Source organism: Phyllobates terribilis, unplaced genomic scaffold (genome assembly GCF_046119375.1).
Source record: "Phyllobates terribilis strain yellow unplaced genomic scaffold, ASM4611937v1 Scaffold_11__3_contigs__length_659146591, whole genome shotgun sequence".
NCBI lineage: Eukaryota > Metazoa > Chordata > Amphibia > Anura > Dendrobatidae > Phyllobates > Phyllobates terribilis.
In genome coordinates this window covers 80,600,643-80,618,295 of record NW_027362771.1, presented here as the reverse complement: position 1 = coordinate 80,618,295, position 17,653 = coordinate 80,600,643, and the positions used below count along the sequence as shown (strand labels likewise).

General features: G+C 41.7%; 1 protein-coding gene across 1 annotated transcript in view; it reads left to right on the top strand.

Annotated features, from left to right (window-relative positions):
- Window positions 1–17,653, top strand: part of ERGIC1 (endoplasmic reticulum-golgi intermediate compartment 1) — a 101,159-nt gene that overhangs the window by 66,646 nt on the left and 16,860 nt on the right. The window contains exons 6-9 of the mRNA XM_073651309.1: window positions 1,388–1,492; window positions 6,901–6,961; window positions 7,466–7,566; window positions 8,676–8,798. Coding sequence (XP_073507410.1) covers window positions 1,388–1,492; window positions 6,901–6,961; window positions 7,466–7,566; window positions 8,676–8,798 — 390 coding nt within the window. The remainder of the gene's footprint in view (window positions 1–1,387; window positions 1,493–6,900; window positions 6,962–7,465; window positions 7,567–8,675; window positions 8,799–17,653) is intronic.

Genomic DNA, 17,653 nt, shown 5'->3' with positions numbered 1-17,653 from the left:
GTGTCAGCAGTTCCTGCAAGATGAAGGCATTGAAGCTATGGACTGGCCCACCCGTTCCCCAGACCTGAATCCGATTGAGCACATCTGGGACATCATGTCTCGCTCCATCCACCAACGTCACGTTGCACCACAGACTGTCCAGGAGTTGGCGGATGGTTTAGTCCAGGTCTGGGAGGAGATCCCACAGGAGACCATCCGCAACCTCATCAGGAGCATGCCCAGGCGTTTTAGGGAGGTCATACAGGCACGTGGAGGCCACACACAATACTGAGCCTCATTTTGACTTGTTTTAAGGACATTACATCAAAGTTGGATCAGCCTGTAGTGTGTTTTTCCACTTTAATTTTGGGGGTGACTCCAAATCCAGGCCTCCATTGGTTAATAAATTTGATTTCCATTGATGATTTGTGTGATTTTGTTGTCAGCACATTCAACTTTGTACAGAACAAAGTATTCAATGAGAATATTTCATTCATTCAGATCTAGGATGTTTTATTTGAGTGTTCCCTTTATTTTTTTGAGCAGTGTATATAAATGTCCAGTCCACTATGAAGAATTGGCACAGCCTAATCGCATTGGTTGCATCGCAGGATGTCAAATATCATGTACCAAAAAAACTCAGCCAAACAATTACTGTATATCAACCTGTCTGTCATAGAGTTAATAAATACTCCTATGACTAAATATAGATATTAATCCAATACTGTAAAAAGATGTACAAAGTGTACTGACCCCAAAATTGGAAATTTTAGAAGAAATTAGTTTAACAAATGTACAAAGTATGCTAAACTCGACGCGTTTCTCCTCAAATAGGCTCATCAGGAGTACATACGGTGTAAGTTCATGATACAGTCATTCATTTTTGATAACTGTTTTTTAATAAATCAATACTTAGCTTAGGGATATCATTGGAATAGCTCCCCCCCAGTAAGGTGTTTCAGTTCGTCAATTGGCAATGATGTCCAAGATAGGTGGGCATGCTGTTTAGATGACGGCTCATACCATGCAGTGTGTCATGGGAGTGAAATATATCACTTTATATACCTACGTTCTTAAACTTGGTTCGAAAGTTTAAGAACGCGAAACGCGTGTGGTGTTGTCAGTATCAGATTGCCAGTTTCTGTTTTTTCATATATATTTTTTCTTGTGGCTACATTTTAACTTTGATAATAAAATACCTACATTTTTTAATATGTTCTTGGACTTTGGATTGGAAGCTGGATCATCTCTCTTTTCTCCTATAATGTACAGCCTCCAGATCCATTGTTGCAGGTTGTCCACTGCTGCTTAGACCTTAGGCACATAATCTACAGTGAAGAATGTAGACAACTCCGGTAGATGAGTAGTAAATGTTTATCCATCTAATGTTACCAATGGTTGGTTTTAGGTGCCTGGGAATTTCCATGTATCCACACACAGTGCCACCGCTCAGCCTCAGAACCCTGACATGAGCCACTTCATTCACAAGCTAAGCTTTGGAGATACTCTGCAGGTAAGCATGCACATCAGCTGACTTCTGCTCCACTGCTTAGTGTATTGGGGAATGTTACAGCCATTAAAGGGGTTGTCCATTGAGGGAGCAAAGTATCGACTGGAGAAGCAGCGCCATACAGGAGGAGAGCATACGTTTTTATGTATTTATTGCCGCACACTAGGCCCATTACCATTTAACGTTTATATCAGGGGACAATCCATTTAAAGTTTGTAAGAACATCTTTAATGCTATTTTAGGCACTGCCGCAGTTAGTGAGTTATTTGATACTTGATGATTACACGAGAAGCAGTTCTCCAATATGTCATGTCTTGAGTTTTCAGGCTAATTTTAAGTTTTTCTTAATTCTTGAAGTTTGTGAATAATAAGTTCCAGTATGTCATGTCTTCAGGTTTATAAATGCCATGTTAGTGATTACTGGGACAGTTTCCATCTAGTTCTGTTTTGCTGGTCCTCTTCCTTCTACTTTAAGTTTTTACATCAGTTTGTGCCAGAAGAAGCTTTAAGAATTGTTCCCCGGACCACTTAGGAGAAAAGAATACTATGTGTAAACCTGTGATACTGGTTTCTACAGGAAGCTGCAATAAAAAATACCCCTTGTGCCGGCATAACTGATTTATGTGGTGTATTGTAGTATATTGATTTATTGAGGATTAGAAAGTTTTAAAGGGGTTCTCCGCCCAAATGGTAAATCTGCAAGTGGGGAACCATGGGGGTAAAATAATAAAAGAAGCTATACTCCCCCCCCCCCCCCCCCCCGAACCCTGCTCCAGCACTGCCACGTCGACTGACTTGTGGACCAGAAGCCATACTATAGATCATACATGTCATACTCTGGCACATGGGCCAAATCTGGCCCGCAAGGTGATTATATTTGGCCCGTGACACCAGAACCACTACCACTATGTAGGGCCCATTATTCTGTGTGGAGGACTATGTGGGGCCCATTATTCTGTTTGGAGGACTATGTGGGGCCCATTATACTGTATAGAGGACTATGTGGGGCCCATTATTCTGTATGGAGGACTATGTGGTGCCCGTTATACTGTATGGAGGACTATGTGGTGCCCGTTATTCCGTATGGAGGACTATGTGGTGGCCATTATTCTGTATGGAGGACTATGTGGTGGCCATTATTCCGTATGGAGGACTATGTGGTGCCCATTATTCCGTATGGAAGACTATGTGGTGCCCATTATTCCATATGGAGGACTATGTGGTGCCCATTATACTGTATGGAGGACTATGTGGTGCACATTATTCTGTATGGAGGACTATGTGGTGCACATTATTCTGTATGGAGGACTATGTGGTGCACATTATTCTGTATGGAGGACTATGTGGAGCCCATTATTCTGTATGGGGGACTATGTGGTGCACATTATTCTGTATGGAGGACTATGTGGTGCACATTATTCTGTATGGAGGACTATGTGGTGCACATTATTCTGTATGGAGGACTGTGGTGCCCATTATTCTGTATGGAGGACTATGTGCTGCCCATTATTCTTTATGGAGGACTATGTGGGGCTCATTATTTTGTATGGAGGACTATGTGGGGCCCATTATTTTGTATGGAGGACTATGTGGGGCCCATTATTTTGTATGGAGGACTATGTGGTGCCCATTATTCTGTATGGAGGACTATGTGGTGCCCATTATTCTGTATGGAGGACTATGTGGTGCCCATTATTCTGTATGGAGGACTATGTGCTGCCCATTATTCTGTATGGAGGACTATGTGGTGTCCATTATTCTGTATGGAGGACTATGTGGGGCCCATTATTCTGTATGGAGGAATATGTTAGGTCCATTATACTGTATACTGGTTGACCCATGGCTTTGTCCAAGTTTTTCATTTTGGCCCTCTGTGTGTTTGAGTTTGACATCCCTGCTATAGAGTAACTGGTGGTTGGTGATATCATTTCTCTATGTATGGCAGCGTTGTAGCAGGGAGCACACTGCAGAGGGGAGTATAGCTTCTTTTATTGTATTACCCCCTTTGCTCCCAACTGGTAGATTAAATATTTGAGTGGAGAACCTCTTTAAGGAGGAACTTTGCCCAGAAATTTATAATACAAACTGTGCACATTTTTAAACAGCTCTCTTAGACCTGTGGGGCTGGTGTACTTACTGTGCAAATCCATGCTAGATCGACCTTACAATCCTTTTTGAAAGCTTTCCTCGTTGATAATAAATTTACCATTTTATGAGCGGAATTAGAGCAGATTAGGCTTCAGGTCACCAATTACATTGATGACCACATATTGTTACAGTAGGTGACTTGGATTCACATTGTCTCCATGATAACTGTACAAAGAAGGATGTTATTAGAATCTGTTAGTCGTACCGACTCTGGCATTAGGCGGTATTTACACCTCAAAATAATCATGAACGACCGTTGTTAGAAACAATCATTTCTTGATTAGCTTGCCATGTAAACAGGCTGCCGATCACCTGATGAATGAGCAAAACGCTAGTTCATCGGGTCAAGTGATCTTTTGTACCACACCAAAGAAAATCCTCGTTCTCGCCGGTGCATCGTCCTGTGTGAACAGGACTCGCAATGCCAAGAACTACGGCAGCCTATGCACACTGAGCGATCTAGTACAATGCGTAGTGTTTGCTTTGATCTGCCTGTGTAAACAGGCGGTCGAACAACTGCTGATTGGTGAAAGTTCACCAATTAGCGGTCATATCATGCCGCAAGTTGATCCATGTAAACAGACCTTTATTTTTTGGTCTTTTTTTAAAGGATGACTCATGGCCTTTTTTGCATTTCCATTAATGAAGTTTTCTCATAAGCAAAACTAGTCCCTTATCCATAGGAAAATGTGATAAGTGGTAGATAGCGGATGATTCCTTTGGCAAGACCAGCAGCAACTACAAGTGTCCCCTGTTTTAGTAGAGCTGCGTTTGTGCATGCGCATTGCCCTCCATTCATGGTATATAGGACTGATGGAGATCCGCGTTAGTCGCTTAGACCTTAAAGGCGCACTGCTGATGCTTTTAAACTGGGGACACAGGACCCCTGTTCTCTTGAATGATGGTCCTCCTATGGAGAGGATGACCAGTGATCTAACACTTATCATGATGATAAATTAAATTTTTCCATCATCAAAAATTTAAAAGGGGTTTTCCAGTTTAGGAAAACCCCTGTATCCCGGCTGCAGTTTGTTTTCCAAAAAAAACAAAAAGCTCTTAACTCTCCCTACCCAGGACATGCAGTAAGTCTCCTCCGCTGCTCCCAACATCTGTTGTCGTCTGCAGCGCTGATGTCACGTCAGCAGCACTGGAGCCAATCAGTGAGCATAGAGACTCTGTCCAAGTTGACGGCATGACCGCAGAGTTCAGTTATTGCTGTCGATGTGATGACCATAATGGATAATGTTACAACGTGAGAAACTTGGCGCTGGATCCAGGTAGGTTAAATAAGGCAGTTAGTGGTTTTTTTTTTTTTAATAAAACAAACCGCAGACGAGGTAGAGGGGCTTTCCGAAAGTAGAAAACCCCTTTAACAGCAAATTTATTGAAAGACCTAGACCATGGTTACATTGAAGCAGTGTTCTTTCTTTCTGCTATGAGGCATGGAGCATCCAAGTGCTTGACTTCAGACAATATACTTTTCTGGAACATTACTGTTTACTCAAAGACTAGTTTGTGATTAAATCGCCTGAAGCGATTGCGTCACCAGAACAATGCTTGCACCAGCTTTTTAAGGATGTGGCAAGATACGGTCATGCAAGCTGTAGCTTAATGCAATCTTGGTGATCTCTTTAGTTTTCCTACATCAATGGGAGTGAGTAGTCTGAATGTGCGTCTTGTGCTGATGGTGTTTGGATGAGCTCAGTACATGACCTCAATGACTGTTTATTATGCCACCTATGTTATCTAACCTTTCCACCCACCCTGAGACACTCCTAAGCTTTAAGGGTATAATATGGGACTTGGTGTACACAACAGTCATCCAAAGAGATGGACAAATCGGAAACGTCGAGTTTTCTAATAACGTGTGTGTATATTTATATATACACTGCGATGAGAAGTGCATAACATTGCTTAGATCATCACCATGTCACCTCTCAAGAGGTGGGGTATTAGTAATGGGGAGTCAAGCTCTTTTTGATGATCTAGATCATTGGGCTCCTAAAAATAGCTGACTCTTTTCAGCTGCCAACGGATCCCAACATGTTTTCCAAAAGGTGACCACATATTTATGGTAAATCACCAATGTCTTCAGGGATTCAGTCAAGTCGGCAGCTGAACACCGTCATGTTACACCCTAGTGAGGCCTTTTCAGAGACTGTAATCGGCTGTGACTGGGGTACCGATTCCCACCGCTCACAGATGGGAGCCAGCTCTTTCTTGCGAATTGGTCGCAAACAAACCATCACTATGGGATATATTAGGCAGTTGGTAAATTTATGATGTTAATGTGTTTGAATCCAGAAAAAATGGGTAAGTATAAGAAATAAGCAATTTTGGCTAAAGACTCCATACTTGGTCACATCAACTCCAGAATCGCAGGTGTAGGGGGGTATTCCCAGTGTGCAGTGGTTAGTAAGTGATTTAAACAAGGATAACCAGTGAAATGGAAACGGGGTCAAGGTCCTGATTATTGATTTGAATAGGCAGTGAAGGCTATCCCATGCGGTTCTTCACATAGAAGAGCCACTGTAGCAGAAATTGCTCTAAAGCTAATGTTGGCCATGATAGAAAAATTTATCAAACTCTTTTTATTTAAACTCATTATGGCCTGGATTGTAGAATTTATTACAGACACCCAGAGCTGAGCAAACTTCCATAGCTGTTCTAAGATATACCCAAAGTGTGCACACTTTAAAAAAAATACTAAATTTTTTTTCTAGAGCCTTTAAAGATGCACTCGCATCAAAATTTTTATCCTCTTAATATATTAGTCATTATATTATACAGCACTGTGTACTTACAATTGCTCATTTTGCCTTTCTACCCAGCTAATTCTTCTGTTTTCCATTAGGTCTATGACATCACATAATTAAAAACTGACTAGCTGAAACGTTCTAAGCTCTATGTAAAAACAGGAGGTCAATTTTCTCTGTACGTCGCATCGAACACTGTAAAAGTCAATTGCGGGGGAGGAGGGGTTGAGCAGGTGGGTCAGGAGTTGAAGAGAGAAATGATTTCTTCAGGGACAAGAGACTTCCTGTTTCTACATAGAGCAGAGAAAAAAGAATAATTAAGTGGGTAGAAAGGCCAAATGAGCAATTGTAAGTACACAGTGCTATATAATATTATAATTGCAATATATTAAGAGGATACAAACTTTGATGGGAGAAGTGCTTCTTTAAGCCAAAATTCGGTAGTCCTTTATGGCTAACACATCCTTTCTCTTGGTCGTTATATAATTTTGCTTGCTTGTTTTTCAGGTTACAAACATTCACGGTGCATTTAATGCCTTGGGAGGAGCAGATAAACTTGCTTCTAATGGTACGTGCTGTCAATTTCTTATAATAGATCAAAACCTTTTTGCAGAAAAAAACAAAACCTGGATATGTTGGATGAAAACTGTCTTTGACCTAGTGTTGCGTCCAGCACAGGGCTTCCTGCAGTGTTGTAGTCTAAGAAATCCTCTGTGAGCTGGACAGTGCTACACATTTCTTTCCTAATTTGGACCCCAAACTATCTATAAAGACAGAATTGTATTTTCCTTTTTTACCCTTCATTTTCGCAGTAAACCCTAAGTAACTGGCTTCATTGTTGCTGTTGTTCCAAGCTCTAGGGACTGCCATATAACAGGCAATGCACATAAGAGTGGGGTCCGGAGCCCACACTATTCTCTAATATGGCAGTGACAGATCGTTGAGAAGAGGCAGCCTGTCTCATGGTGACATAAAAAGTAAAAAAAAATCCGTACATACATATATCATGTATATATTCATTTTTGCTAAGAATTTCTGTTATTTCTTTTTTTTTTTTTTCTTTTTTTTACAGCCTTGGCATCTCATGACTACATATTAAAGATCGTACCAACCGTATATGAAGAGCTGAGCGGAAAGCAGAAGTTTTCATACCAGTACACTGTAGCTAATAAGGTATGAATAAAGCTGGCAACGGGAAACACATGATCTAGAAGCATGATGTCAGTTTTATTCTTAAACTGCACAGAAAGGGGGTTGCCAGAAGGCAAGAAACTGAAAGACAGACTTCTTAAAGAAAATAAAAAAATTCCAACAAAGTTACAAAACCGAACAGTAATGTAATCCTTCGATAACCAAAGAAGGTCTCTTCTATTCTTATTGTAATTAATCATGGCGTGACTGTGCTCAGCAGTATTTCTTGGCTTTGCCTTCTTACTAAACTTTCTCCTCTCCAATCCATCCTGAATGCGGCAGCCAGGGTCGTATTTCTGTCCAGCCGCTTCACCGATGCCTCCATCTTGTGCCAGTCATTACACTGGTTACCCATTTGCTACAGGGTCCAATATAAACTCATCACTCTCACCCACAAAGCGCTCCACAGTTCTGCACCACCTTATATCTCTTCTCTCTACACGTGCCATCCGTTCCACAAATGACCTAAGACTAACATCCCCCATAATCTGAACCTCGCACCTCCGTCTCCAAGACTTCTCTCGTGCTGTGCTAGTTCTCTGGCATGCAGTACCTTAGACAATCCGATTGATGCCTAGCCCCCATGTCTTCAAGCGCGCATTAAAAACCACCTCAAATACCCAGTAAACTAACTTTCCCCTGTTCCCTCCTTCTAAATATTATTCAGAATCTGCACCCTACCATTCATCTGTCTCCAAACCCTCCATGCACATGATAACTGCACTCGATATTTGATTATTGCACTTAAACATACTGGCTGATGATACAGCTTTATATGATAATCCCTATTTATTATAATTGCCAGACCTGAAATAACAAGCACTTTTCACCTATTGTGTCCCCCCATTTCCTTGTAGATTGTAAGCTTGCGAACAGGGACCTCAATCCTTATGTAACTGTTTAAACTGTCTTACCTTATATTGAATTTATTGTCTGTACATGACCCCGACTCCCCGCTTAATTGTAAAGTGCTGTGGAATATGTTGGCGCTATATAAATAAAAAATATTATTATTATTATTATTATAAATTTAAAATGGATTATGAACATCCTGTCTATCAATATTGTGTTCTTTTTGTTTGTTTCTTTAGGAATATGTAGCATACAGCCACACGGGAAGAATCATCCCGGCAATCTGGTTCCGGTATGACTTGAGTCCCATCACCGTGAAATATACAGAAAGGCGGCAGCCTATGTATCGATTTATAACCACGGTAAGTAGTGATGGTAGGTTACCCATTACACAGTGATTTTACTTGGCTTAGTACTTGTTGCTGTTGATGAATAATATAAGTTAAGCTTGGACCAATCAAAACTCGTGTGTAACCTAGAATAAAAAAAAAAGAATGTATACCCTTAAGTAAGTAAATAGATAGGCGTAATATATGTAAAAAAAACATAAGGTACTTAGTTGACAACATAGGGTAGTTAGTTTGCTCAGAAAAAGCATTAAAGCCATCGCATAGTGACGAGGTGTACCCCCCCAATCAGGATGACCCCTAACTGTAGTAATTCACCTCGCTATGTGCCAGCAGGCCTCAAAGTGAGTGGGGGCCCAGAAAGACCCGGACTGTTTATTACGGAAAGCTAAATAGACAAGGTGCACAGCCCAACATTGTGGGGGGCACACCTCGAAATGTACAAAGAACTAAAGCAAAACCGAAAATATGGGAAAGCAGATCTGTTGGTATAAGTGTAATATGTAGGTGCACATTCACACAGTGGCCATTAACAGACAGAACTTAGAATTAAAACAATGACTGTATACCCTGCAGAAAGCAAGTAAATAGTAGTAATACATGTAAAAAACATAGGGTACATAGTTGACTTTTACAATTTTTTTTTTAAAAGAAGCTATCCCACTAGGGCAAGGTGTACCCTATTGGGAATGGTCATGAACTCTAGTAGTAATTCACCTGAAAAAAACATGTCCTAGATATTTCATGTACCAATGTAAAAAAAAAAAAATAATGTCTATTGGATAGAAATATGTTCTGTCCATTTATTCTTCATTTTTTTCTCCTTTTAACCATTGAGCTATCTATAACTTAAAGCAAAACAAAAATGCAACATCCCCAGCCAACTTCTAACTGCACTGTATAAATATGATTTAGTAAGATCTCATTCAGCGTAGTGTAATATACAGGCTACTAGAGAAAAGCAAACTCATTGTCACTTAGAGATATTTCTTTAGGAAATAACTAATTTGTAGAAGATCGATTAAAAGATGGCTAGACAATTGGCATTAAATAATTTCACAAGCTCAACCAAGTTCAGGTAAGCAGTACTGATGAGAAATTTCTTAAATGCTGAAGGGTAAAAGGATAATGGTCAGACACCTCTCACACTTTGCACTGAAGAGAGGCAGTACCCTGAAACATAGTGTCTACAAATTGAGATTTTGGTTTTGGCTATTATCCTAAGTTATGTGACAAAGCTCGTTGGAGAGTCGATATTGACTTTTTGTTGTCTGCTTTTTTTCAACAACATTAAACAACTGAATGAACATCCTCTGAGCCCGGTGATTCCATAATTTTTGCCAGGGGTTGTACATGGGGCCTCATAGGGTTTGCATTTACATGGGGCCTGCATAGGGTTTGCATTTACATGGGGCCTGCATAGGGTTTGCATTTACATGGGGCCTGCATAGGGTTTGCAATTACATGGGGCCTGCATAGGGTTTGCAATTACATGGGGCCTGCATAGGGTTTGCCTTTACATGGGGCCTGCATAGGGTTTGCATTTACATGGGGCCTGCATAGGGTTTGCAATTACATGGGGCCTGCATAGGGTTTGCAATTACATGGGGCCTGCATAGGGTTTGCATTTACATGGGGCCTGCATAGGGTTTGCAATTACATGGGGCCTGCATAGGGTTTGCAATTACATGGGGCCTGCATAGGGTTTGCAATTACATGGGGCCTGCATAGGGTTTGCAATTACATGGGGCCTGCATAGGGTTTGCCTTTACATGGGGCCTGCATAGGGTTTGCATTTACATGGGGCCTGCATAGGGTTTGCAATTACATGGGGCCTGCATAGGGTTTGCAATTACATGAGGCCTGCATAGGGTTTGCATTTACATGGGGCCTGCATAGGGTTTGCAATTACATGGGGCCTGCATAGGGTTTGCATTTACATGGGGCCTGCATAGGGTTTGCATTTACATGGGGCCTGCATAGGGTTTGCAATTACATGGGGCCTGCATAGGGTTTGCATTTACATGGGGCCTGCATAGGGTTTGCAATTACATGGGGCCTGCATAGGGTTTGCAATTACATGGGGCCTGCATAGGGTTTGCAATTACATGGGGCCTGCATAGGGTTTGCAATTACATGGGGCCTGCATAGGGTTTGCAATTACATGGGGCCTGCATAGGGTTTGCAATTACATGGGGCCTGCATAGGGTTTGCAATTACATGGGGCCTGCATAGGGTTTGCAATTACATGGGGCTTGCATAGGGTTTGCATTTACATGGGGCCTGCATAGGGTTTGCAATTACATGGGGCCTGCATAGGGTTTGCATTTATATGGGGCCTGCATAGGGTTTGCAATTACATGGGGCCTGCATAGGGTTTGCAATTACATGGGGCCTGCATAGGGTTTGCAATTACATGGGGCCTGCATAGGGTTTGCAATTACATGGGGCCTGCATAGGGTTTGCATTTACATGGGGCCTGCATAGGGTTTGCAATTACATGGGGCCTGCATAGGGTTTGCAATTACATGGGGCCTGCATAGGGTTTGCAATTACATGGGGCCTGCATAGGGTTTGCAATTACATGGGGCCTGCATAGGGTTTGCAATTACATGGGGCCTGCATAGGGTTTGCATTTACATGGGGCCTGCATAGGGTTTGCCTTTACATGGGGCCTGCATAGGGTTTGCCTTTACATGGGGCCTGCATAGGGTTTGCCTTTACATGGGGCCTGCATAGGGTTTGCAATTACATGGGGCCTGCATAGGGTTTGCCTTTACATGGGGCCTGCATAGGGTTTGCAATTACATGGGGCCTGCATAGGGTTTGCCTTTACATGGGGCCTGCATAGGGTTTGCCTTTACATGGGGCCTGCATAGGGTTTGCAATTACATGGGGCCTGCATAGGGTTTGCAATTACATGGGGCCTGCATAGGGTTTGCATTTACATGGGGCCTGCATAGGGTTTGCAATTACATGGGGCCTGCATAGGGTTTGCAATTACATGGGGCCTGCATAGGGTTTGCAATTACATGGGGCCTGCATAGGGTTTGCCTTTACATGGGGCCTGCATAGGGTTTGCAATTACATGGGGCCTGCATAGGGTTTGCAATTACATGAGGCCTGCATAGGGTTTGCATTTACATGGGGCCTGCATAGGGTTTGCATTTACATGGGGCCTGCATAGGGTTTGCAATTACATGGGGCCTGCATAGGGTTTGCAATTACATGGGGCCTGCATAGGGTTTGCAATTACATGGGGCCTGCATAGGGTAAATTAAGATTTCTGATATTGGTTTGGAGGTAGAATTTACCCACAAATTTATGATTACACTGCTATAGATGAAATCTGCTATGAGAATCCATCATAGAAGAAGGCACTGAAAATAATTCCAACAAAGATGCCCAGTTTATGTAGAAAAATAAGCTCTCCTTATACCCGGGCCTCAGGATAGAAAGTTTTATTGTGGTATAATTGGGCATACTGATGGAACTGGAGTTTTCGCAGAATGCCACATTTTATTTTAAGTACATGAACATAGCAGTTGGAACCGTACGAAACCTTTTGGTTGGGACAGATCCCAGTCATGTTATTTCAGGAATTAAAGATTCCTGCATTCGCGTCATGGAGCACTATTCCCGAAATAGGGTTTTTATGATTTCAGCTTCTGTACCATGCCAGCTAATGGAAAAAACACGAGTAAATAAGAAGTGAAGCTATAGTTTGTGCTTACTTCATTTTGTCACAAAGCAGCACTCGCCTCACCCACACAACACGCGCCATAAGAGAGCACTTATTGTGTACACACAGCAGGTTCCTGTTAGAAAAAGTTTTTTTTAATAAACCTTATTGTTGCTTGCATGACTCAGAAGATAATTTTATACTAAGTAACTTAAAATGAGCCATGGATGCCTGGTGCTGTCATTGTTGTGGAACCCTATGATCAGTAGTGCGGGGGTTTAGATTCGGGAAGCACTCATAGGATCACGGGAAGAGTGAATATTGGGCTTTTAAGGAGCTTCGGGAACTTGAGTATTTGAATAGTGAGATTTTGACGTGAGAGTCTGTTTCATGCTGCAGCTGAGGGATGAGGAGGGCCGGAAGGCTAGAGTTCTTTTAGTCTCTAAAAGGAAGAGCAATTGACAGAAATCTAAGATTAAAATGAAGCAGAACCTCAGCAGGAAGTCAGCCATATGCTTCATTAATGTTTTGATGGGTTGTGTAGATTTAGCCAGTGTAACAGGAATACTAGTAGTCATAGGGAGGTTTCCTGCACCAAACATGGAGACTGAAAAACGGGTATGTTGTGGCCGGGAAAACAAGTGGATTGCCTGATCTATCTTAAAGGAGGTTCTCCAAAAATAGAAAACAAAACTAAAAGACACATCATTATAAATGCATTTCTAAATTATTTTAATTAGTACATGAAAATCATTTTTTCCCATGGAGATAATCACTGTAGAATTAAAATGGCCACAAGGCTGATTACACTGCTGGCCTCTCTATTTGATCTAATACTGGAGATACCAGGAGTGCTGAAGAAAGAAGAGGCTGCTCACACTGCTGTCCCCCGTGTCTTTCTGATCTAAGGCTGAGTTCACACGATGCGTTTTTCATGCGTTTCCGCGGCGTTTTTGCAGTTGCGTAAACGCTGCGGAAATGCATTAAAAACGCATGGTAGAAGGGCAGCAATGTTCCCCAATTGAAATCCGCATGTGCTGTGCCCATGATGCGGATTTTTCCGCAGCGTAAACGCTGCGGTCAAAAATCCGCAGCATGTCAATTAATTTTGCGGAAACGCTGCTCTTTTGCCGCCATTGACTTGCATTAGACCGCATGGAATCCGCATCACTGTATATGTTGATGCGCTTTTTATGCGGTCTAATGTGCGGATGGTACCCGGGTGTGGATGAGAGGACTCGCATCCAGACCCAGGTACCATTAAAAAAAAAAGAATAAAAGAAAAAATACATATATTCTCACCTTCTGACGGCCCGCGCAGCGCTCCTGCTTGGTTCCCGGCACTTCGGGGTTGAATGAAGAAGGACCTTCGCTGACGTCAGAGTCATGTGACGGGTCACGTGACGCTGACGTCGGAAGGTCTTAAAGTCTTCACTGCCGGCAGCCGGGACCGAGCGAAGCGGGACACCGGGGGCCATCAGAGGGTAAAGTATAGATTTATTTTTTATTTTTTGACATTCACACACTATATAAATCCAAGCCGGTTGCATGGATTTATATAGTGTGAAGTTGTCAAGCACTTTCCAAGTGATGCTAAAATCGCTTGGGAAGCGCTTGTCAACCCGCATGCGGAAATGAAAGTGAAGACCGCTTCATTTCCGCATGTCCCTGGCAGGAAACCGCATGTACAATCCGCATGCGTTTTTTCCTGCCAGAGAGATACAGAAACGCTCAGGAAAAAATCCTGAGCATTTCTGCATCGTGTGCACATACCCTAAATAGCAGGGGTGCAGAGATAAGAAGATGCTTCTCTGACTTCTATTCACTATGTCTATCTGGTCTAATGCTGGAGATACCAGGGCTGCTGAGGAAAGAGGCAGTTCACACTGCTGTCCAGCCTGTCTTTCTGATTGCTGAGCGACTGCAGTGACCTGGAGATAACCTATACCATGTATTGTCAAATTATTTCTAGGTCACAGTAGTGGCTCAACAATTGGAAAGATTGTGGAGAGCAGTGTGAGCAGCTTCTTCTTACCACAGGACCACTGATATCTCCAGTATTAGATCAGAATGACAGGACAAGAGTGTGAACAGTGTCTTTACTCTCACTACCTCTAGTATTGTACTATATTATAATTACACTACAATACCAGAGATATTATAATATATTACTGTATGTTAGATTGCAAAGACAGGGAGAACATCAGTGTGAGCAGTTTCTTCTTACTTCTGCACCCATGATTTATCTCCAGTATTGGATCATAAAAACAAAATGGACAGCAGTGTGAGAGGCCTCTTCTTACCTCAGTACCCATGATATATCCAGTATTGGATCAGTAAGACATGGTGGACAGCAGTGTGAGAGGCCTCTTCTTACCTCAGTACCCATGATATATCCAGTATTGGATCAGTAAGACATGGTGGACAGCAGTGTGAGAGGCCTCTTCTTACCTCAGTACCCATGATATATCCAGTATTGGATCAGTAAGACATGGTGGACAGCAGTGTGAGAGGCCTCTTCTTACCTCAGTACTCATGGTATATCCAGTATTGGATCAGTAAGACATGGTGGACAGAAGTGTAAGCAGCCTCTTCTTACCTCGGCACCCTTGGTATTTCCAGTATTATATCAGAAAGGCAGAGAACACAGCAGTGTAAACAGACTCTCTTCTTATTTCAGCACCCATGGTATCAAGTATTAGATCAGAATATTCACTGGGATCACATCTTCCTAAAGGTGCTCACAGGCATCTGTACTGTTAACATTCTAAGACAAGATTTCCTTCAGCATAACAGGGCGGCAGCCATGTTAATTCTATAGCGATTATGTCACTAGACCGAACAAGTGTGCTGTTCTAATTTAAGATGTTTAGGAATACATTCATAATGAAATTTATATTTTATAAGTATATATTTTGGTTCCCAGAGAACCACTTTAAGGCCATGTTCACACGTTCAGTATTTGGCCAGTATTGTACACCAGTATCTGTAAGTCAAAATCAGGAGTGGAACAATCAGAGGAAAAGTATAATAGAAACTCGTCACCACTTCTGTATTTATCACCCACTCCTGGTTTTGGCTTACACATACTGATGTAAAATACTGACCAAATACTGATTGTGTGACCGTGGCCTAACAGTGGGCCACAAAAGATTAATAAAATATATAACAGTTCTGTCTGCTTATATAGCATTCACCGCATAGAAGTAGAATAAAAACCAAGTGCTGTGAGAAAGCGCAGTGAATGTGGAACGGACATAGATTACCTGGCTACCTGCTGATTGATTTTTTTTTTGTGTGTGATTTTTCGAATAACCGTTTTTATTCACCTTCCACATAGAATTACTGTCTGTGAATGCTATATTGGACTCTGTCTGTACTCAGCACCACACGTGAAGAAACCGCCCTCACCACTATGTGTTGTAACTCTAGTGTTGACTATATTATGTTTATCTCTAGTATTAAGCTATGTGCCCACGATGCAGAAATGAAGCAGAAAATTTCTGCAACGTTTCTGCATGTAAAAACGCTTGCAGATTTTACATGCATTTTTGCAGCGTTTTTACATGCGGATTTGCCTTTCGTTTTTCAAATGCATTGGGACCTCAAATCCGCATGCAGAAACGCACAAATAATGGACATGCTGCGGATTTTTCCGCAAGGAAAATCCGCTGCTGAAAATTCCGCAGCATTTGCACAGAACATGCAGATTATCATTGGGGATCATGGGGCACGGATTGCCAAGCGTTTTGCAAGCGTTTATGCTGCGGAAAATCTGCATCAAAAACGCTTGAAAAACGCATAGTGGGCACACAGCCTTATAGTTTTCTATCAATCTATGAAGGCTTTTTTTCCAGCATCTCCAAAATGCAACATGTGCAGATTGTTAATTTTAAAAATAAAATCTTACTTTTTTTCTATTTTTAACAAACTAGCTGGAAAACTCGGGATATGTGCACATGTACAGGAGGAGTTTTCAGGAAACACTACCTTTTTTTTACTCCTGAAGTGTCGTCTTTAGCTTTTTCTTGTGCTTTTTTCGTGTGTTTTTCAAGTACTTTTGGGGCATTTTATTTTTTTACTGTATTCAGCAATGAAGAAGACTCTAGCTGTTTTTCAAGCAAAAACGTTGGCAGAACATTCAAAAAGACTCCCATACGTCTCCATTATCTTTTCGAGCCTTCCCATTAACTTGTATTGTAAAGTATAGAGCGTCTTCAGAAAGGAAAACACCTGAAGGATGGTCTGGTCATTTCTTTCAACCGCTTGGCACCTTTGGAAAACTGAATTGATTAAAAGACACTCCAAAGCCTGCATGTATGAACAGGGAGTTGTTTTTTATGTAGAAATACTTATGTTCACTCTTTTGAGCATCGTCTTTTTTTTGTGCTTTTTCAGATGGGTTTTGGAGTGAAAAAGACTCTGTGTGCCCATACCCTTAGGGATCAGCACTAGGTTGACTATCAACTTTAGGCCACAGCCCCACTATCAGTATTTGGTCAGTATTTTTTCTCAGGAGTGGGAGCCAAAACCAGGAGTGGGTGATAAATGCAGAATTGGTGACTTGTTTCTATTATACCTTTTCTCTGATTGTTCCACTCCTGGTTTCGGCTTACAAATACTGAGGTAAAAGACTGACCAAATACTGAACGTGTGAACGTGACCTTAAAGGAGTATTTCCATCTCCAAGATCCTATCACAATATGAGGTAGGTGTAATAATAATAATATTAGCAAATACCTCCTATTAGAAATAGTAGTATAGTTTCTCTTATTTGCTATGTCTCTTACCCCATGTGCAGGGCATTGCAGGACCTTAGGTATCCATGGTTACGACCACTGATATAGTGACAGTTAGCTAGTTGCTAATGGTCCCCTTGAAGCTTACTCTTAGCTCTGTGTTCATCTGCATTAGACAGGAGAAAAACTGTAGCCTTTTAAATTCTGTCTATGGGCTGAAATCTTAGGCTCTGTGCACATTTAGCTGCCGCTTTAGATGGTAAATGTATTCACAAGGCTCCATTTAAGAAATATACAATATTGGCCTCTATCTGGGTGGTATGAGCTGACATACCTTTTTGCACTTTCCTTTATATCAGGCCACACAAATGCATTGCAAAGTGCCAGCATCCAGTTATTTAGTAAAGAAGTAGAAAAATACCTAATGTTCTGCATGGTCAATAATGGTC